This window comes from Ictidomys tridecemlineatus, chromosome 6 (genome assembly GCF_052094955.1).
Source record: "Ictidomys tridecemlineatus isolate mIctTri1 chromosome 6, mIctTri1.hap1, whole genome shotgun sequence".
NCBI lineage: Eukaryota > Metazoa > Chordata > Mammalia > Rodentia > Sciuridae > Ictidomys > Ictidomys tridecemlineatus.
In genome coordinates, this window is record NC_135482.1 from 44,679,523 (window position 1) to 44,702,548 (window position 23,026).

The 23,026-nt window shown below is 37.2% G+C and overlaps 1 protein-coding gene and 1 non-coding gene across 2 annotated transcripts in view; one reads left to right on the top strand and one right to left on the bottom strand.

Annotated features, from left to right (window-relative positions):
- The first annotated feature begins 103 nt into the window (after nucleotides 1–103).
- Nucleotides 104–23,026, top strand: part of Ptprb (protein tyrosine phosphatase receptor type B) — a 121,587-nt gene continuing 98,664 nt past the window's right edge. Inside the window, exons 1-3 of the mRNA XM_078053131.1 lie at nucleotides 104–243; nucleotides 1,616–2,011; nucleotides 13,354–13,610. Coding sequence (XP_077909257.1) covers nucleotides 189–243; nucleotides 1,616–2,011; nucleotides 13,354–13,610 — 708 coding nt within the window. The 5' untranslated portion in view covers nucleotides 104–188. The remainder of the gene's footprint in view (nucleotides 244–1,615; nucleotides 2,012–13,353; nucleotides 13,611–23,026) is intronic.
- Nucleotides 3,063–3,165, bottom strand: LOC120888843 (U6 spliceosomal RNA). Its single transcript, XR_005732514.2, has one exon. It is a non-coding gene; the product is annotated as a U6 spliceosomal RNA (small nuclear RNA).

The following is a 23,026-nucleotide window of genomic DNA, read 5'->3' on the forward strand; positions in this document are numbered from 1 at the left end:
CCTTTCTAAGGAAACAGACAAAAGGACACTGGTGTAAAACTTCCCCAAACAATTCAATTGGAGGAAGTGCTCGTCACTGACTTTTCCCCTCACCATGAAGGCACGTTTCCTTCCTAGTCTTTGCTTCTCTTATCTGGGAGAATTTTTTTCCCCCCCAAAGCGAAGCATGAAGAGTTGTTAAGTGGAAAATGGAGGCTGAATTTTACATGGCGATTCTTACCAGCCTGATCTTCGGGAGCTCGGGTGAGTGGGTCTGCCTCAGTATCCTGAGGCATTTCTCCCAGGTCTAACAGAGGAGTCCCCGTGGCCTTTGAAAAGTGGCTGATAAGGCAGAAATGAAACCAGGTCTCCTCCAGGAGAGTGGAGCCAAAGACAGTGAGGAGGGAACTGTGCCCACCCTGCTGAGAATTCTCCCACAAAGAACCTAAACGTCTCCTCAGGTCCTCCAGATGCTCTGGGCAGCTCAGCCCCTCGCAGGGCATCTTGACAGGGGAGAGAACAGCACCCTGAGGAGATGTCTTCACTATTATGTAACAGGCTGTAGCACCCCCATGCCCTTTTCCAATCAGGTTAAAGTTCTGATTTTTTTTTCATATTAAAGGAAGAAACTATGAAGGAATATGATTGAAGGGGGTGAGGAGATGTATTTTATCTAGAAGTTGTCATTTGGAAGGGCTGAATATTTTCATGGGAGAAGTGGGCAATTTAAGTAAAAACTCTTAAAAACGCTTCTGAGCCTGAATAGCTTACTTTTTTAATGTGAATGTTTAACAAGTGGGTATTTAATTTTCTTACATCAAGAAATGCTGAGGGTTTTTGTTGTTGTTGTTGTTCTTAAACCTGTTAGTATTTAAGGAAAATTTGTAGGCATTATCACAAAATAGTAGCTTCTCTCCAGGAGTAATGGAAACTCAGTTTGTGATAATTGATGCTTTCATTGGTTGCTATCAGCTAGGAGATTATCCTTGGAAGGATGGAAAATATTGTTTTATATTTATCTTTTGGTAAATATGTGCAATTTTTAAAATTTTTATGCAAACTAAGCAATTTGTGTACAAATACTTATTACAGTGTGAGTTCAAGGATTGAAAAAGTGATTTATTTTTTTAGAGTGAAAGAGGTGATATGGAGTTAACTGATTTAAAAAGGGAACTGAGCTTTACATAACCGTAGCATATTTAACTAATTGGGCTCACATCATGAGACACCACTTTCTTTGGATGGGTCCTTCCTTATCCAAAGAAAAACAGTATTCTCTGGATGGTTTTGTTTCTTTTCCAAGTTTCCTTTCATTTTTGTTATAAGGTATATGTGTTTTCTCCCTCACACCATGTGAAAGCTTCAAAAGAGGAGAGAGGTGGTTGCTAAGTGTAACGTTTTGACATTTTTGATCATCAGACTTTTAACTTTTAGTTGAATTAATTTATGTATTTATTAGCCTTGGGATTTTAAATCACATATGCTGACTCTAGGAATATTCACTTGAAATGGTAGAAATAGCAAAATATAAATAAACCTAGTATTTTTACATTTGTGGGTAGGTGGGGTTTTTTTTTATTTTTAAACAGATCTTATAACTTGCTATACAGCACTTTATAAGCTTTTCATCTTCCAGAGGGGTTTCAGATTGTCCATGTCCAGAAACATCAGTGCCTTTTCGTAAATCAGAGAGTGATCGTGGGAGCCTGCAATGGTACCAGCCAGAACCAGCAGTGGCTGTGGGCTGAGGATGGAAACCTCCTCCATGTTGGATCTGCACTGTGCCTGGGCATCTCCAACGCCTCCGGTGGCCCTTCCCGTGCAGCTGTCCTCACCCCCTGCTCCCAGGCACCCCGATGGACCTGCTACGAGCAGGAAGGGTTCCTGGAGGTCGAAAATACCTCCTTCTTTCTCAAGAAACAAGGCCCCAAAGTAGTGGTCAAGAAAGGCAGGAAATACCTCCATAGCTGGATGAAAATAATCATCAACAAGGAGGGGAAAGTGGTCAATGAAAGCCTCTGCTTAAAAGAAGGTGAGCAATTCCTTTCAGAATCAATTCTGAAAGTCCTCCTACTCAATATCTTGTTTTAACACCTCCATGGGAGATCTACATGCCCAATATATTTCCTATGGAAGATTAATAAGCTACTGTGGACTGTGTGATATCCAATAATAGAAAACATCATCCTCATCATTAACCCCACTGTACTCTATCCCTCGTTCTTCCTTTCTTTTCTTGCTTATTTTACTATTCCAACAAACATTTCTTGAGCCTCTCCTTTGTAATGACTCTATGATTATGTGCTATTTCATATAGGATTATAGATGTAGGCATATACATAGCATATTTGTGTAATGACTATAGTCAATGATTAGGAAATTATTAGTTTTTGCTGACACAGACACTTCTGTCCTCTGATAAGAAGGATGACATCATCCAGGTGTGCTTGATAAAACTGGCAAGGAAATAAATTGTGTTTTTGCAAAATTTTTGTGCTAATGTTTAAGGGTAGCTTTCTTTTGGAAGTAACATACTTTTTTGAAACGATAAAAACCCAAGTGTGATTTTCACAGGTTTTTCTAATTTGTTGACCAATAATGGACCCAGTTGATGGACAAATGTAAAGAAAGACTTGAATGCACATGCACAAACTTCTGGTGCAGTACGTAGTTCAATCCTGAGCCAGGAGTTTTTGTTTGTGGAATATACATGCAGCTTCATTCACTCTCTCTTTAATCATTTTATTGTGAATTTACTCCTCTATTAGAAGTTTGCTTCAGGAAGTCATGAAAGATAAAACTAACAGAATCCCAATAAATTAGGCACAAAAGGGCCTTATAAATCACTAGAGAAACTATCTAAAAATGAGGCCTCTCACCAAGGAGATTGAAATTTGTCAAGGTTAAGTGAATTATTCCAGATAAATTAGTAAAAGGGCTATGACTAGAACCTGAATTTCTTTTTTTCTGAGTCCTGATCAGTTATACATGACAGCAGAAAGCTCTTCGATTCATTGTACACAAATGGAGTGGAATTTTTCACTTCTCTGGGTGTACATGAAGTAGAGTCACACCATTTGTGCAAAATATATGCTTCGTGGATTTGTGCATCATCCTTGTACAGGGGCCATGCTACTCTTCTCTGTATTGTTCCAATTTTCGTATATGTGCTGACAAAGCGAGCATTGGAAACTGAATTTCTTGACTCCTTGTCCATTCTACCTTCTCTTATATCAGTGGTTCCAAAATGCTTGACAAGACACATTTGCCCAACTGGTTGCATGACAAACCCCAGTGGAAGGAAAGGGAGGATTTATTAAAAATACAAATTACTGGGCTGGGGTTGTAGCTTAGTGGTAGAGGGCTTACCTAGAATGTGTGAGGCACTGGGTTCGAATCCCAGCACTGCATATAAATAAATAAATAGATAGATAGATAAGTAAAGGTCCATTGAGAACTAAAAAATTAAAAATTAAAAAATTACAGATTACTAGTATTCCTTTCCATTATTTCTTCCTCTACAACCACCTCGAAGATTCTGTATCAGGAAATCTGGATTTATACAACGTCTTTTAAAAAGATCCCCAGGTAGTATAGGACCACAATCCTACTTGAGGATCCCCATCTGTTGTACCCTTAAATCTTTTACCTAGCTGCTCAGTTTTGAAGCTGATGTGTGTTTTTCTACCATGCCAGTCTTTGGACACTTTCCTATCACTCATTCATTTCATAAATTAAACAAGCATTACAGTTGAATGCAGTGGACTCCTCTACAATGGCAGTTGAGAGTTAAGAGTTCCAGTTCCTATATCATTTCTGGCTATGCAAAGAAGATAAAAAATATAAAAGTCAATCTGAAAATTTAACTTTATCAAAGAATATATAGAATATAACCCAGATTCATACAATTTCTTTCCTGTTGTTCATTTATCGAAGACTGTCCCAAACAACACAGAAACATTGAAAATATTCAAGTTGTACTGCTAACACAGGAAGTGAGATTCATCCCCAACTCTTAATCAATCCTTAACAGAAGGTTCATGATTTGGGAGCTTAATAAAGGAGATATTGATCCAGTGGAAAGTTATTCAAGACAAAAGAATCCATGGACAAATTCTCTTCTTTTACCCTCATACAAAATATGTCTTCATAAGTGAAGTGCATATAATAAGCCATTTGCACTACCTACTGTACACACCGTGTCCACAACATGACTAGAAATGTGTATTGAAAGAACAACAGATTTATAGAAAAAAACTTTAAATTTGCATGATGGCAGTATAAAAAATATTATATTTGAATACACATAATGTGCTTTAACACAATTATAAGCTAACAGACACACTTTTCTGCTCTACCTTAAACTTGGCATTGATAGCAAATTAAGAATAGTATTTGGCATAGCATAAAATATTATCTTTCCATAGTATGAAAGTTTACCAATTTGCTGGAGAAAACAATGTGAAAGATTAACCAAAACACACTTATATGTTTGCAATGAATATTCCAAATATCTATTTTTTTAAGTTGATAACTAAATACTGCAATCTAAGGCAGCATAAATATGCATCCATAGGATTTGAATTATTTTATACGTTCTTCAATAAAAGAAAGTATACTAAAAATCTGAATCATATGTTTATATTTGTTTCACAAAGAACACATTCATGGTTTCATTCAAGCATCCAAGTAATATTTATCAAACAATTACTATATGCCAGAGCTTGTGCTAGTAACTGAGAACCCTACACCATTAATTCTCAACCCAAGTTTCATATTAGAATTACAATGATAGGGGCTGAGGCTGGGGCTGGGTAGCGCACTTGCCTAGCATATGTGAGGCACTGGGTTCAATTCTCAATACCATCTACAAATAAAAAAAATAAAGGTCTATCAACAAAAATAAAAATTTAAATAAAAAAAGAAATACAATGATAGCTTTTAAGTAATACTAATGCCTAGTCTACCTCCTATAGGCCAATTAAATCAGGCATTATATTTTTCAAAAGTTTTTTAGGTGATTCCAATGTACGACCACGATTCAAAATCATTAATTGTATCTTACTCCTTAGAGTAATGGGGAGGTCAGATAAGTAAATATACAATTACAATGAAGTGCAAAAAGAAGAAAGAACCCCTGTTTCCAATGTCTATCCATATCACTATGTCACATTAAGCATCCATTCTTCATGATGCCCCTCCTAACCCCAGTGCTAAGGATTGAACCCTGAGCCTTTGTATGAGCTAGGCAAGTGCTCTGCCACTCCCCACCCCTAAGCACTTATTCCTTTTAAAAAAAAAAATTCAACTATAGGTCAGTGGTAGAATGCTTGCCTAGCTGGCATAAAGCCTTGGGGTTTGATCCCCAGCACACACACAAAAAATTTATATATATATATTATATATATATATATATAATTATCCTTGATTTATATATATAAATCAAGGATGATTTACAGTTGCATATGTTTTAAAAGTCTTTTGAGGGTCCAATATGTTTTCTTATAATTCACCTATCTCCATTCTCATAAGTAAGAGTGTGTTACTTTCCTTCTTCTCCTTTACTCAGCCCTCTATAATGAGTTGAATTGAACAGACTTCAAAAATAGGTTAAAATTCAATTTAAAAGGTACTCTTGTTGTTTTTTTTTTCAGATGAGCACTTATACTAGAATAGATATTTCAAATAATCTTAACTTACTCTAGTGATTTTCTATTTGTTTTTCTGTGCTGGGATTGGAATCCAGACCTTGTGTGTACGAGGCCAGCCTCTACCACAGGGCTACACGAGCTGAGCAGTTGTTTTTGCTATAAGAATGTAAAATGGGTTTTGGATTTTTTAAAATTTTTTTACGTAGCTCATATTTCTTTAAAATAGCATATTAATAGAACAAATAAAGCAACAGAATAAAATTTAATAGGACCTAATGAATAAGAATTTAATAAAATAGAATATGTGGGTTGAATGGAACCAGGGATACCCATACGTGACAGAGACCAATTTAAAGAAAAGATGAGATTGAGATATTTACCATTTCCTCTGAAATACCTCTGTATACCCTTAAGGAATACACTGCATATTTTGGACAAAGAAAAGACTGTTCTGGCAGACACACTCTTAAAAAAACAAAGCAGTAGGGTTCAATCAATTTTTATAAAAATCAGAGCCCTAAAATTCTCATTCTGAGTAGTAAGAATGATAATAAAAGAATTGTCTCCAAGATGCCAACTAATCTAGCTACAAATTGAGAAATATCATTCCTCCCATATATTCTTTTTCAGACACCAATATTCAAATATTTAGAAACATTCATGCTATCAGTTCACAGAAGACAGTCATCAATAATGCAATAAGATCTATTTGATAGCACTGAATTTTCATATAACCACACAGTTGACCTTTTTTTTTTTTTTTTTTTTTGTTAAGGAGCACTCTTTCTTCCAGAATGAAAATGCACTCTGAGGTCTAAATCTCTAACTGTGAGCTCTTAAAATATAATATCATAAAGGGAAGACATCCTGCTTAGCTTAACCTTAATAAGTTAAAAAGAATATTATACTGGCCTACATTTTAGGATGTACTTGTACATTAGTGTATTCTAGGAAAGTTCACTTGAAATTTGATTTAAAAAAAAATCATTTCCCCATCACCTAGTCTCTTATATAACATAAGAGATACAGGGGGAAAAACTGAAAAACTAAATTGCAATGCTATAAGCCTATTGAAAACAGAGATCATACACTAAATCTTTATGAAGTAGTCCCCCACCTTATTATTCATGGGTAATATATTCCAAGACCCCCAGTTGATGCTTCAAACTATAGATCATATCAAACCCTACATATACCACTTTTTTCTTATACATACATACAAATGATATATATAAACTAGGCACAATGAAAGATTAACAATAATAACTAATAATAAATTAGAAAAATTACAACAATACACTGTACTAAAACTTATGTGAATATGGTCTCTCCCTCTCTCTTAATACCTTATTGTACTTTCATTGCTTCACTTAAAGAAAGCACTTTACAGCCTCTCTTTGGTATACCCAAATTCTGTTCATACTATTGTTGCAGCTCAGGGCCATTATTTGATAAAAATAAGGGTTACTTGAACACAAGCACTTCGATACCACAACCATTTATCTAATAACCAAGATGGCTACTATATTACTAATGGGCAGGTAGCATATACAATGTGGATATCCTAGATAAATAAACAATTCAAGTCCTGGGTGGGATGAAGTGGTAAACCTTGAAATTTCATCACACTACTCATAATGGTGCACAATTTAAAACTTACAAATTAGGAATTTCCCATTTAATATTTTCAGACTGTAGTAACTTGAGGAAAGTGAAACCATTAATAATGGATGACTTTAAAGCTAGTCTTGTCATTCATGCTCAACAAATCCTGATTCAACGAAGGAATGTTTCAACTTCTGGAAAGTGTTGAGTGGGGAAAACAATAAAGAAATAATAAAGGTTTAAGGAGGAATGCTACATTGAAATCATGACTATTGCCTTTGTCTTCTATCCAATCCACATAGGAGTTTTAAACTCACAGAGCCATCAAAACTTACAGTTGTATCTATTCCAGCAAGGAGTAGGATGGCCTCATAAGATCTACCTTATGAGGAAAACAAGTCATCATTTGACCTCCATATCTATATGGGAAACAGGGAGATTTACTTTAAGAAACTTACTAGTTTGCAAGTAGATCTAAGCAAATAATCTTTAGCATGGGAAACTAAAACATTCTAAACTGTCTTCAACAACACCAGCACAAATTCTGTAGCAGTTAGAGTATATGGATGTAGTTCTAGAACTTCCAGGTAAAGGGTGCAAAGTTCTACACACGGTTTATATACATTTTCCAAGGGATGCCAAGTATCCTTACATTTTTAAAAATCTGGATGGATTTCTGAAATTGTTATTTTCACTCAGTTGCTTCATATTGTACAAAGAGTAATACTGAATATAAAATGTCAGTCAACCAAACAACATTAATTTAGTACTCAGTACACATTCACTCATTTCTCGTGTTTATCCAAAAGCAGTGAAATTTTCAACTGTCCTTGAATGACTGAGCTGAAGAAATCACTAAAAAGGATTTTGCTGATACAGTAAGCCATACTGTTGGAAGGCTCCATATAACTAACTGCTGGTTAAAATAATTGTTCAATTGTAGTATTTTAGGTGAAAGGATAAAATGCATAAGCATTATAAGAGATAAGCAGTCATGTACACTTTGGGAGAAAAGGTTTTGGAAGAAATTATTTGTGTTAGTGCCTGGCAGAAATGTTTGTGAATAGAGAGTTTGTGGGGAATAACAAAAAAAGACAGGAAGTGACTTGTGTATATACATTTGGGCCAAGTTGGCTGTCGCAGACATTTAAGGGTTTGTTTTCTCTTTGCATCATCAACATGGGCCTTGTAATGACCATTATTTTCAAATAATCTTTGAAAATAATATCATCTATGGTTATTTATATGATCATTGAAAAATAGTTGGCACATTATCAGAATTCCCCAACCATTTTCAGCCTGAGACCTATTAATGTGGATTCTGGGCTTTGGGGGTGATTTTTGTTTGTTTGTTCTGTTTGATTTTTTGGCTCTGTGAGCACTTTCCACCATTTAAAAAAATATATAAAGTAATTTAATAGATTTTCATAATCTATTAAATGCATTTTTCCTGATGCATGAAAAAATTAAAACATTTTTCTTTCACTCTGAAGTTTCATTCTCCAGATGAGTTACTTACTTTTAAATGCATATTAAATTTGTTATCTTCCTACAGAATAATAAGTACCAATATAGTTAAAATTTTGAAAATAATAAGTACCAATATAGTTAAAATTTTGTATCTCCAAAATGAATTTAATTCAAGTTATTCTGTTTTCAACATGCTTTAAAGTTATTTGTATCATTTAAAGAAGAGAAGCTAACAAATCATGTATCATTTTTATTGTCATTCTATCAGAAAGTTTCATTTTTATTATAATTATTTCTGAAACACAGCACTTAATTAAACAAATACATACTTCTCTCTCTTTCTCTCTCTCTTCTCTCTCTCTCTCTCTCTACACACACACACACACACACACACACACACACACACACACACACTGCTCTTTTTAAAAATGTGTTCAAGCTAGGTGTGGTGGCTCACATCTGTAATTCCAGCAATTTGGGAGGCTGAGACAGGAGAATCACAAGTTCAAGACCAGCCTCAGCAACTTAGTGAGAACCTATCTCAAAATAAAAAAATAAAAAATACTGAGGATGTGACTCAGTGGTAAAATACCACTAGGTTAAATCTCCAGTAACAAATATATATATATATATATATATATATATATATATATATATTATATAAAATAAAAATGTGTTAGAAAGATGCAGCTGTTGCAAATAATTTCATAGGTGATATTACACTACACAGAGAGCTATTTGCAGTTTACGTGCTAAAACTTTTTAGATTGGAAGCAGGATGGTCCGCTTTGCCTTGAATTGTGTTCTAATTTTGTTATTTATGTGAAAACAATGTAGTAGCAGTGGTACAATAAAGCTTTAAAAATAGCTTTAACATATTGTTCCATTGTGTAAGAACTTTTCCTTGTATTTGTCAAAACTGCTCTTTCTTGAACAGTGAGACATATATACACTTTTAAAGAACATCAGAAGAATTTAACAGACACTAAAGTATCCAAAGATCTACTATCTTTAGTATAAATTCATACATCTATTTCAAGGAAGAATTCAGAAGATAGAAAAATAAACTTATTTTGATAGCTATGCATATTCCTATAACAGATTTTCTTTCCTTTCATCTATTTTATACAATTATTCAATACCCAGATAAAAAGTTTTAAGAATTCCACTATGACTAAAGCCATACACTTAGAATCACCCAGGAAACTTGTTAGAAAGGGAGGATTTGGGTCCCACATCAAATCTACTGAATCACAATTTCTAGAGGGGGTTCCAAGGCAAACAGGTACCAGAGGTGAGTCTGATTCCTACCAACATTTGCAAAAGTGTGGCTTTAAAATTCACAAAGTTAAGGCCAAAATTTATTTCTGGCTTTTTAAATAGCATAAATAAGTTAAAAACACAGACACAAAATGAAGAGGTACTGGACCTGAGTATTTTGTAGTTTCTTTCTCTGGAAAAAAATAAAAGGAGGAGTAGTCTAAAATAGAAAATGGACATGTTTGGTTTGAGATGTTTTAAAAATATATGGAGAAGGTTAATTAAAGACAATTACAGGAGACTGAATTTTTCCCCATAAGATAGCCAAAAGCTACCCACAGTGGTAAGATAAGCTGTGTTATTTGTAGAAATTGTGAGACTGTTTTGATCATTTATCTAATTTTGAGAGAGTCCAGTTTCACCCACTGAATTAATTATGTAAGTTAGTTAAAAACAAAGTTCTTAGGACAAAAACTTACCAACTACTCCTTAGTAAAGAAGAGTAAGCATAGGTTACCATATGAAGGAATGTAATTGCAGGCTTGGTATTTGGAACCATTTCTTTTTTGTCCTAACCCCATCATTAAAATTTTTTTAAGGACCTAAGAGCTAAAATTGTCATAGGTAGTAGTCATCTCAGAGAATTAGCATTGGCCAAAGTTCAAATCACCAAAATGCTGATCTTCATATACATAAAGTTTTATATCCCTATGATAGGTAAAGGTCTATTTAAGGGAACAATCAAGCACCTAACTCAATTAACTGCAAAATTAAGATTGCTTCTTGGAGTTTGTTGTAAAGGAACCTCACTAATAATATGGTTGAGTATGTCATGTAGAAAACAACTCAAGGATCAATCTGTCAGTCTATGTCCAGAGCAACTGATCCAGGCACAAAGACAGTGATAGTTGTACATGATTTAGAAGAAAAAAGACAGAAACTAAAATGAACGTCTAGAAGTCTTTCATAGCCTAGACCTAGTAGATGTGCAACTAGAGTTAATATACCTGAATTATATATGCAATGCCCAGTTACATCTGAGTTTCAGATAAGTGATCATTTTTAGTATATTTGTAATATACAATATGTCATGTAATCTTTGCAGTATTGTCTATTTGGAATATACTAAACACACTGAGTTATACTAAAGAATTATTGATTGCTTATCTGAAACTCTAATTTAACTGTGCGTCACTTATTTTTATTAGCTAAATCTGTCAACCCTCTGTACAAGGCACTCTGCATTTCAAAGGAAGCATGCTTAATAGCTAAGATTATTTTATTAGCTTTTAGGAGAATTGCGTGTGTGTGTGTGTGTGTGTGTGTGTGTGTGTGTGTATAAATATATGTATTCTTTTTCTTTTTTATACTGAGGATTGAACCTTAGGGGGCCTTAAGTACTGAACTACATCCCCATGCTTTTTTTTTTTTATTTTGAGAGAGGGTCTTACTAAGTTGCTTAGGGTCTTACTAAGTTGCTAAGGCTAGCCTTGAACTTGTAATCCTCCTGCCTCAGCCTTCCAAGTGGCTGGGATCACAAGTGAGCCTCACCATGCTGGCTATTTATATCTTTTTAAATTGTAAAAGTAGCTTTGCTGTGAGAATCCTCTTTTTGTAGTCATCCTCCTATTTACATACCTTATCATATGAAATAGATTAGTCCATTGAAACTGGGATGAAAAGAAATGAGGCTTAAAGGTGATCAATAAGAGAATAGAACATTAATGAATGTTAAAGAGACAATTAATTACTTCTTTAGGAGACCTTCACCCAGCACATAGTATGTGCTTTATAAATATGAATGAACCAATAAAGGAATAGTAAAAACTAGAATCTTTCACCTGCCAGTCTTTAAGACAAAACGATTCAGTTATGGTTATCATAATTTGATAATATTTTGTGGGTTCTTATATTCCTGAAAATTCACCATTGATAGGATCAATGGAAACATCTAAACATATCACCTTAGCCCATAATTTATAGAATTTTCCAGGACTTCATATTGTAGGACTGTGTTCTAAAGTCTTGCCATACAAAGGGCATCCAAAGACTAGTATCATTAGCATCACCTTAGAGATTGTTAGAAATGCCAATATTGCATGTTAGCCTATCCCCAAAAGATGGAGGGCCCATTTTTAAATCATGGCTAGGTGAAACTATTTCAGAAAATTATATATATATATTTTAATGTGGGAGGTTTAGCCTTGCAAAGCAAAGCTGTAAATTAATCCTACCAGCTCATATATTTTAAATCAATTTGCCATGCTTCCAGAAGGTAGATAGCTTAGAAAATACAACAGTTCCATGATTTGGGACTCACTCTATTAGAATTAAAAACAGTTTATAACAATAGGTACCAAGTAATGGATAGTAATAAGAAGTTCTGGTGTGCTGTTTATTGTTCAGTAGGGTGACCAGAAATAACAATAATGTACAGTACATTTCAGAAAACTGGATTCTACATGGTTTCACCATAAAAAAAGATAAACATTTGAGGAGCTAGATATGTTTAACCTGATTTAAACATTACACAGCGTTCAAAGGTATTAAAACATCTCTATTATGTGCAATTTTTATGTTTGTATGTATCAGTTAAAAAGTAAATTAAATGCTAGATGTGGTTGTGGATGCCTGTAATCCCAGCAACTTGGGAGGCTGAGGCAGGGGAATTGCAAGCTTGAGGCCAGCTTAGCAAGATCCTGAGCAATTTAGCAAGATCCTGTCTCAAACAAATAAAAAAGGACTAGGAATGTAGCTCAGTGGCAAAGCACCCCTGGGTTCAATCTGCAGTACAAAAAAAAGAAATTAATTTATTAATTAAAAACAAAAAAATTACATTTAAAAATGTTTGCACTAAAAAGAAAGAAATGTTATTACTCCCCCAAGGAATCCTCAAACTTCACAATGAAATTAGGCAGGTCATTAACAGTGTTCTCAACCTGGTATCTTGTTGAACATCTCCTTTGAAAAGTTTATGAAAATTATGACATTCACCCATAGAAGAAAGGGTACACATGTCATATAATCAGAATTTTGCATTGAGTTTTGGAGATTAGTGGACCCCCCAGAAAACCAACCCAGCGACCCTATAGAGATGTTCATGGTAAATTTATTCTTTCTTCTACATGGACCTGGCATTTTTCCCCCAAAGCACAGTTTTCACAACTCTCCCTTCATCATAAAACTGATGGAAGGTGACAGATGATTGCTGGAACACTGTCATCCACCCAAAGGATCTTTGCTTCTTTTTTCCAAACAACTCAACTTATCTACATGCCCATTACTGAAGGTGTCTTCTTTTTCTAAGTAAAATTGTTTTTATGTGAAGAATCTATAAATATTTATAGATATGAGAATAATTTTTGTAACTGTCCTTTCTTTACCTCAGCTGGCCTGGGAGCAGAAGTTTCAGTAAGGAGCACTAGAAACATGGCTCCTCCCCAGATCCCCACTACTTTTAATACAGTTCCATATAGCCCGGAGCACCTTATTAGGAACACCACAGAGGCCTTTATCATCAATACTACAGAAAACCACAGCCACAACAGCAGCAAGAAACCTTACCCCAATCTGCATGCAACTGGAATTGCAGATACATCGTGGATACCATCAACTACTTGGCCCTTCTCCAGCACCACTAAAGAGGTAAAAGGGGGGTTGAGGTGTGGTTGTGAACAGCCTCAGAAAGCCCATGACCTGAAAAGACTCGCTTTGCTAAAGATGCCACTACTGCAGGGGCAGACCAGGCGCTCTGTGTCTTAACTGCAAATGATTCACAAATGCATTTTGCATAATGAGAAAAATCTTTGATATTGAATTGAAATTTCTATATCTTTTTGAGGTGAAGATTATAAGGCCACCATGACAAAACGGTCCTACTATAGGTTGGCTACATTTTAAAAACTAAACCAGGGTTTGTGATCTTCCACATGACTTGAAACCAGGAAATCAGTAGCTGGCAGGTGTCCCTGCACACACGTCGTCATCATTTCTGCTGTAAGGAAGAAAAAGGGTCACAAAGCAAAAGCAGATTGAGAAATCACTTTCATGGATTTGGGAACACAAAGATAAGCAACAGTCACCATTTCCACATCTACCCTTTAGAGCATCACCTACTTAAGGTCTCTCTTAGCATGTAAGGTGACAGAGGAGTGAAGTGACTAAGAGTAGTGATGGCAGCACTCATCAATTTGGCTTTGGGCCACCATTTAGGCAGTGTAATTTTAAAAGATCAGTAAAGATCAGGTATTGGAGCCATGGGTGTAGCTCAGTAGTAGAGCACATGCTTAGCGTGTTCTATTCCCAGCTCTGGAAAAAAAAAAAAGTTCATGTTTCACGTGGCAGTGTTCAGCTGTTTTCTAGTAAGCAACTCAAATAATTCAAACAATTAAATTAAATTAAAAAGCCCAACACTATTCAAATGGCATAACATTTACTTAGTGCTCTGGTTTCTTTTGCATTGGGTAGAATCTAATAATGCATGTGGTTCCCAGTTAGTGAGCACATACTTCGTTATTGATCACGAAACAACGATAGCCAGTACCTTGAACAACTCATGGGATTTTGTTTTTATTTATTTATTTTATTACCATAAATCTTCCCTGTGAACTAGTTCTCTTTGTCACTGAAGAGAAGTTAGGAAAGCCCCATTTAACTTTTTGGAAACTCTTTTCATCAGCTTTGCAACCCAGCATTCAATCTTTATCCATTAACAAAAATACCCACTTCAGGAATCCAGACTCTAATTTTGACTTAAAGATTAGCTTCTACTCCATCATTTTACCCAGTATGGACTTAAAGTAGGGAAAGGGTAACATGTCCAAAGTCTCTCACTTTCTATCTAGACTTTTACCTACCTATCCTAGTTCGGTAATTATGGGTTCAGATCTGTCTAGGCTTGGAAAGTGGGAAAGGAAGACAGGAAATGGGAGCAGGGGAGCTATGACATAAGGCTACCATCATGAACTGGCACTGAGCTCTCCCTCATTCTCCAGCTCCCGTTCCCTTTCAGCCACTAATGTGAGCGAGAGATTCACCACTTATTTTTGAAAATGAATGCTTGTTGGTGGAACACCTCCTTATTTTGGCTGAATGTGCTTCAATCAAAACTTCCATACTAACATTAATTTACAAAGAGTATTCATTATACATAACACTACAGAAAAAAAATAAATGCATCAAATAAGAAACATATTGATTAAAAACTAGCATAGATACATCTGCTAGAACACTGAAAGTTTGTCTTTTCCCAAAGAGATTATTTCCCATTTTTGCCCAGGTTTGACCATTGTGAAACACAGAGAGTTTTGAGACTTGGCCAGGCTCTGCTGGAATGTGTCCAGAACCACCTTCTACAGAGCTCTAATGCAGGCACACCACCCCTTGGGCCCACCCAGCCCTGTATTACAGAGCTCACCTGATTCAGCCCCCAAGCTGGATTTGTAGCTTTGGATCATGGCAAAAGCACTGGAGATTTAAAAGCCCTTTTCTAGAATGAAATCCACTGCAGTGCTTATATGAGCTCCCTGATGGGGTACCAGAATGGATATAAAGCCAGTTATCTCATGTTGTTCCAGTTTTTTGTTTGTTTTGTTTTTTCAGTTTTGTTTGTTTGTTTTTTGGGGGGGTTTTGTTTTGTTTGTTTGTTCTGTTTTTTGGATGGGGAGGGGGCTCAGGCAAAATCTTGACAATGTCCTGGGAAGTTGGGGTAGAAATATGTACTCTTTCCAAAGACAGTTTCTACAATTGCAACTTCCCAGCACTCTTAGCAGGAGCATTTACTATATAACAGTCATTATACACAGCTGTAGTTGGCTATACCTTGAAAAGTTAAAATGAGTCACTTAGGGTAGGAAATGCTTGTCCTTTGAAAACAATTTCAAAAAGTACTCTAGGCACCTAGAAAAGTATAAAAGAGGAGTAAAAGCATCATACTTAATTGCTTAAAATTATGTAAAAAGAACATCTCTATGTGTTGTTTTCTTTATTATACAGCACCTGGTTTGTGAGGATTTTGCACTGACTTATTCTCATTGAACTTTGGGTTGGGATGTTCTATTATTGGGTGAGGACAGGAAAAATCTGAATATGAGTCTTGGGAGGTTAGAGACTGTATTTACTTGGCTTTGTATTTCCAGCACCTAAACAATTGCATAATAATTACTAAATGTTTTCGAAAAGAAAGGAAAAGTATGGAATGGAGTGAAGTGTGAGGGGCATGACATAGAATGGAATGAAGTGAAATGGAATGAAATGGATGGGACGGGATGGGATAGGATAGGATGAAGTGGAATGGAGTGGAATGGAATGAAGTGGAATGGAATAGAACAAAATGGAAGGAATAGAATGGAACAGAAAAGAATGGAGTAAGATGGAATGGGAAGAATGAAAACAATTGCTGGGAACTGAGTGGAATGAATTGGTATGGTGGGGCCCCTCTTGATCACTTAGGAAGCAAAGGGCTCATTTACTGACAATGTCTATGTGTCATGGTCTTGAGCAGCCATGTTTCATATTGTCTAATTTTTAAAAAAAATACTTCTTTTATTTGTTTATTTTTAATGTGGTGCTGAGGATCAAACCCAGTGCCTCATGCTGCTAAGCAAGCACACTACCACTGAGCCACAACCCCAGCCCTGTCTAATTGTTTTGAAGCTTGTGTTTATCTAGTGTTTAATGCATTTATATTATCAAATATACTTGGTGCTTCCTTCATAAGCTAATTATCCATCCTCCCTCTGTTCCTTATGTTTTCCCCATGTGGTCTCCTAATCACCCTTCACCCTCTCCCTGCCACCACCACACACAAGGTAGTAATAAGAGAAAAGGAGGGAGAAGGCAGTGATGAGTGTTCCATTTAGTGACTTTGGAGAATGCTCACTCATCCAACCAACATTTCTTGAGTACTGAACCAGCGTCCACACACAGAGAACTCAGACTTTGAGGGCAAAGCCCTGATTCTGCCTCTTACTAGCCAGGTGACCAGGAAAAGTTACTAAAATTCTCTAAACTTCAATTTCCTCATCTGTAAACTGAAACTTCCACCTGTGATGGCTGTAGGGCTGGGAGAGATAACACAAGTGATTGTACTTAGTGAGAATTTAAGAAATAATATCAGTTATTGCAATCCTTTACTAAAACATTTTTTTGGTTTTTTATTGATTTTATTTTTTAAATACACAACAGCGGAATGCATTATAATTCTTATTACACATATATACCACAATTTTTCATATCTCTGTATATAAAGTAAATTGACACCTAATTTGTGCCTTCACACATGTACTTTGAATAATGATGTTCATCACATTCCACCATCCTTGCTAATCTCCTGCCTCCTCCCTTTCCCTCCCTCCCCTCTTCCCTATCTAGAATTCATCTATTCCTCCCATGCTTCCCATCCCTACCTCACTATGAGTCAGCCTCCTTATATCAGAGAAAACATTCGGCATTTGTTTCTTGGGGATTGGCTAACTTCACTTAGCATTATCTTCTCCAACACCATCCATGCAAATGCCATGATTTTATTCTCTTTTATTGCTGAGTAAAATTCCATTGTGTATAAATGCCACTTTTTTTATCCATTCATCCACTGAAAGGCATCTAAGTTGGCTCCACGGTTTATCTATGGTGAATTGTGCTGCTATAAACATTGAGCTACAAGATTGACAATAGCCTCGCTTGCATGACTCCTAGCATTGGCTGGAGGCTGGCTATCTAGGTTCTCTTCCACATGGCCTGTCATCCTCCAGTAGCTATACAAGTTTCCTTTCCATGATGACTTAGTGTAAAGAGGGAAAAGGTAGAAGCTACTAGGCTTTTGAGCACTAGCCTCTGAATCATACAATATCACTTCTATCACATGCTATTAGTAATACAAACCACAAGCCAAGCCAGATTCAGGAGGGAGCTGCAAGATCACATTGCAAAAAGGGGCATGCCTATTGAGTGGCCATTAAAATGCAATCTACTATGTCATCATCATCATCCTCACCATTGTCTCTATTTTTCAAATGCCTAGATGAAATGTAAAGATGAAATGTAAAAACTTGCTCAAAGACTTATTTAACTGACAAGGGGGCTACAGAGCAAGAAGAATATACAAACAATACACATGCACAAACACACTCACACACCCCTGAACTTGCAGTCACCTTGTTCTCTTACTTACAGTACTTGCTAATGAAGGCAAATGCCAAGGAGGAAATAATTAGAAACCCAAAAATCACTCTTTAATAATGCTATTGCAAAACTTTCCCAAACTGACTCTTTGGGGGGCATACTATTGCTTATCTTTCTCCTTTTTCTTTATTTTCTCACATTCTTACCTGCCAGTGTGAGGACTCTTCAAGAGGTTGTATACTTGAGCCAGTGCAAGCCTTAAAACTCTGTGATTGTCTCTCTCTCCTCCCTACTCATGATCCTGGGCATTAAATGAATTAATATATATCATATGCCTAGAGCAGCACCTGGAAAACAGTACAATAAAGTTTCCTTAATTTAGCTGCTATTATAAATAGAATATGTGGGTGGGTAGAAGGAAAAGAACAAAGTAGTGGAAGAAGAAACTTATCAGTAGTCTAAGTCAAGAAATATCTAGACCAATGGTTCTCCTGATGCAGAACCCAGACCCAGAACTTGTTAGGAATTCGACCTCTTGGGCTCTACCCTAGACATACTGAACCAGAAACTCGGAGACTCAGGCCCCCAGCGGTCTGTGTTTTTACAAGCCCTGCAAGTCATAGGATGTACTTTTACGTCTGAGAATCACTGATCTAGATAAATCTGGCCCTGACTCACAATATCTTCCCCCCAGACTCCCAAATGCTTGTTTCCCACCATTGATGACACTTTCAGGCATTGTGTTAAGGAGGGATGGGGGAGGGGCAGGGAGATGGTGCCATAAAAACTAAATAATCACACAGCAGAAATCAATTTATCTAATCATAGCATCCTGAGTTGCTCTCCAGAGTGTGCATTCCTTACGGAATAGAATCCTGGGTAAGTAAGTGAAGCTTGGGCACCCAAGGCATTATTGCCAGCCCTCCAGGGCTTTGTGTTAATTAGAAAAAATGCTCCCAGGCAAACAGTTCCTGTATGAATGCAGACACTTGGCTATGGGACACGGGCTGGGTTTGAGCTACCACGGGCCATCAGTCAGAAATCCCTATATCCGACCCACACAGATGCCCAACGTCCTGCCCACAGCTCATAAATCAAGTCAGATGTGAGCATCAGAGTGTGCCAATCATCCCCATCGCCATCCCTTCACCTATGGGTGAGGTGAGACAGGCATGGCTGGGAGCTACAGGAGGTGAGTCTGTTGGGGGAGCTGAGTGTTGGGGCACAGGAGAAACAGTTACCTGTAGACAAGTGCCCTCCAAAAGGAGGGAGGTTGGGTCTTGGACTTATTAGCTTCCAAGCCTGACCACGCTCTGTCTATTGCTGAGCAGCACACTCTCAGGAGAGGTCCCATGGGATTCCCTCCTGGCCATGTGAGCTCAGTGCAGGAAGTTGATGAGCTGGCCTCTATGTCAAAGAAACCAGTTTAAACTCCAGTATATCTGATGCTATTACTCAAGTTACACTTGGTTTCTTCTATAAAATAAGGATTGTTATAGATACTCACCTGCCTCATAAAACAGTTGTAATTATCTGATTATTAAAGGGGCTTAGTACATTCGCCATACTTAGCAAATGTATGTTCAACAGTCCTAGCAATTAACACTAGCTTCTCCTTGGTTTTGCCTCCACCTTGCCTTCTTCGCACACAGGGTTGTAGAAACCAGATGAGCTAGCATATTATGGGACAATGCTTTGAAAGGGTTGAAGTGCTGAACGTGCATTAAAAATGTGATTGGCTGGTTCTGATACTGCTAACTACCTATAAATCTTGTTTGAAGGTGCACCTCCTCCTTCCCCTTCCCACCCCACCCTTGCCCTGGCCTGGGGGAGGCATTTCCTCAGTTCATGAATAGCCATTGTGGTGCTGGTCTGGGCCTTCACAGTTCTGCATTTCCTTCCATTTGGCCTTCAAAGAGATCACAGCCCAGTGTGAGTCTCCAAATAAATGAGGAGGCAAATGCAGAAAATGCCCCACTTTCCCCCACTGCCTGCAAAAGTCTGCAGCAACGGCTTTTATTGGGTCACTTAAAAAATGTAGGGGAGACACCCCACTGACACCACTGTTCTGTAGCCAGAACTAAAGATGGGACAGTGATTCTCCCTTATTGAGGCCACTGCCTAGAGGGAAAAGTGAAGAGATGTAGGGGGAAAAGAAAAAAAAAAGCCATAATCAGATCTCCTGACATCTTGGACTGTATAGTGTGAATGGAATAAAACGCAAACAGATGATGAGACTGATGCTTCAAGAAGGCCATGTGACCAGATGCACACCTGTAATCCCAGTGGCTGGGGAAGCTGAGGCAGAAGGATCATGGGTTCAAAGCCAGCCTCATCAACTTTGTGAGGCCCAAGCAACTCAGTGAGACCCTGTGTCTATATAAAATGTAAAAAGGGCTGGGGATGTTTCTCAGTGGCTAAGCCTTCCTGGGTTCAATCCCCAATAACAACAACAACAAAAAAAGGCCAAGCCAGAGAGTAACATATGAGGGAAGGATGTGTTTTCATGTTACTCTTATGTTACTAGAGACCCTAATCTATAGTCAGGACCTTCAAGCCTAATTCTGACACAAGCTGATTTTCTTAATTTATCAGCTAAAGTGGATTACCATATGCCAATAGCATACAGATGGTTTATAATTCGTTTGACCCCTCCAGCCTTAAAATCTCAAGAAGTTTTCTTTCTTTTTGGTTTCTTTTAGTTATAGGTAATTAGCATTGCTTTCCATTTTTTGCACAGAAAGTTTGTGTTGATACTTTGTCACAATATAAAAATCACATGCACATAAAATGCCGCCATGAAACAGAACATATGTATTGAAATGGGCTCTTTAACACGCCATTATTTCTCTGGCAAATTGGGCAGAGGGAAGATGAGGTCTACCCCAGGAGAGAGTAGGTACAGTGGAGAGAGAGAATGGCAAAGGAAGAGGAAACTGAGATCAAAGGAGAAGACAGGATGTCCAACTGATAAAGTAAACCCAGGGCTCTCAGCCCTGAAATGCATTTGTCAGTATTACCTGAAAGTTTTTTTAAGATACAGATTCCAAGATTCTACCTCAGACCTACTTCACTAGAGTCAACTGGGACAAGACTGAGCACCCAGAATGTGAAACTCTCCCAGAGAGTTCTAATGTACAGTTAGGAAAACATTGAAAGCAATAAGAGAGAAAGTACTAGTGGGGACCTATAACCCGAATCCAATCACAAGGCAACATCAGACAAAATTGGATGGAGGAAGCTGCTATGAAATAACCAACCTGCATTGTTCAAAGAGGTCAAATTCATTTCAAAAGACTGAGGAATTATTCTAGATTAAAGACAATTAAGAGACTTGACATCTAAATGCAATGCAGGATCGTGGGCTGGATTCCATACTAGACAGAAAACAAAAATACTAAAAGGATATGACTGAGATCATTGACAAAATGAACATAAAGACTGTGGATTTAAGTTCAATTTTAAATCTCCTGAATTTAACTAGGATTGCATACTTCATTCGAGATATATACACCCTATTCTGAAATAGTTCAGGTAAAAATATTATACATGCAGAGAGAAAGAATGATAAAGCAATGATAAAGAAAGGGTACATGGAAGTGTTCTGTACAGGTTTTACAGTTTCACTATACTTGAGAAATTATTTCAAAAATTTTTTTAAATGAAAGGAATTAAATAGAAGTTTGCTGGAGAATTCAGAAGGTAGAATTCAAAGGGAGCTACTGAGTTAGAGATAGACTCATGGCTCAGAGACATACAAAGTTTTGTCTTCTTGGGACCAAGTGAGAGCAGATGGGGTCATAGAGGGACAGAGGTGGATGGAGAGGAGACACCAGGAAAGAAATAATGCATCATGTGCAAGGAAGAACAGTAGCACCAAGAGTCAGTACTTGGCAGATGAGCCAGCCGATAAGTATGACGATAAGATAAGGAAACTCTGGAAGAAACTGCTAAGTACTTTGAAGCTCCTAATTTATCCCAGCTATTGATTGCACCCTCATATGTTACTCAGAACATCTGCTTTGAAACCACTTATGTAGAGTATGGTGAAAAGTAGCTGAGAAGGGAAATACTGTGAATTCCAGGAGCTATCTTTGAAGTAAAAATTCCTTTCCACTCTTCCTACACATTGAAGAAGAGGACAGCCAAACACTGGGCCACCATTGCTAAATCCAGAGGAGATCCTCCCTCAGAGAAATCTTCCCTTTGTGAGTTGGAGATACTACTTTTCCATCAGAGCTCTTCTGGTTTGGGATAGATAGATCTGGACCAATGGACACAGCCCTGTGGATATCTTTGCTTGGTGCCTGCTGTTCATCTGTCTGAACATTTGCCTGCACCCCTCCTCCTGCCAGGCTGTATTTCTAGCTTAGGATAGCAGAGCTGTAGAGAGAGTGTGGCAAGGGCAGGCTTTGCTAACAGTGTTTATTTGGTAGCCTCAGCACCAAAGTCAGGAACGACTTCCTATTGTAGAGAAGGACTAAATCTTCACAGAGATGGGGTCTGTCCACATGGAGCAAGGGCTACTTGCAAAGGCTTAGGTACTAGAGTTCCAGAACAGCTGAAGAATCCTACTTTGTTTAAGATTTACAAATAAAATACTTAACCATGCCCTTGTTTAGTGGTGGGGTGTAAATGTTTATTCTGTCATTATTTGATAGACATTGAGTCGCTATCACCTGGAGATGTAGAGAAGATAATGAAAAAACAGGATTTCTTTCTTCAAGGGACTGTAATCTAGCTGATGGCTTTTAACAGTACATTTTGAAAAACACGATAAGATCCTTTGATCTTCTGCTTTGATCACTGCCAGTCCCAATGCTCAGGAGTCTCTGAGATGCCTTGCATCTGCCTCAGCCAGCAGAGAAGGGTGGGGTCAAGGAAGCTGTGTGTAGAATTTGACCTGACCAAGAGGCAGGCAGAATGTGGATCCAGTATAG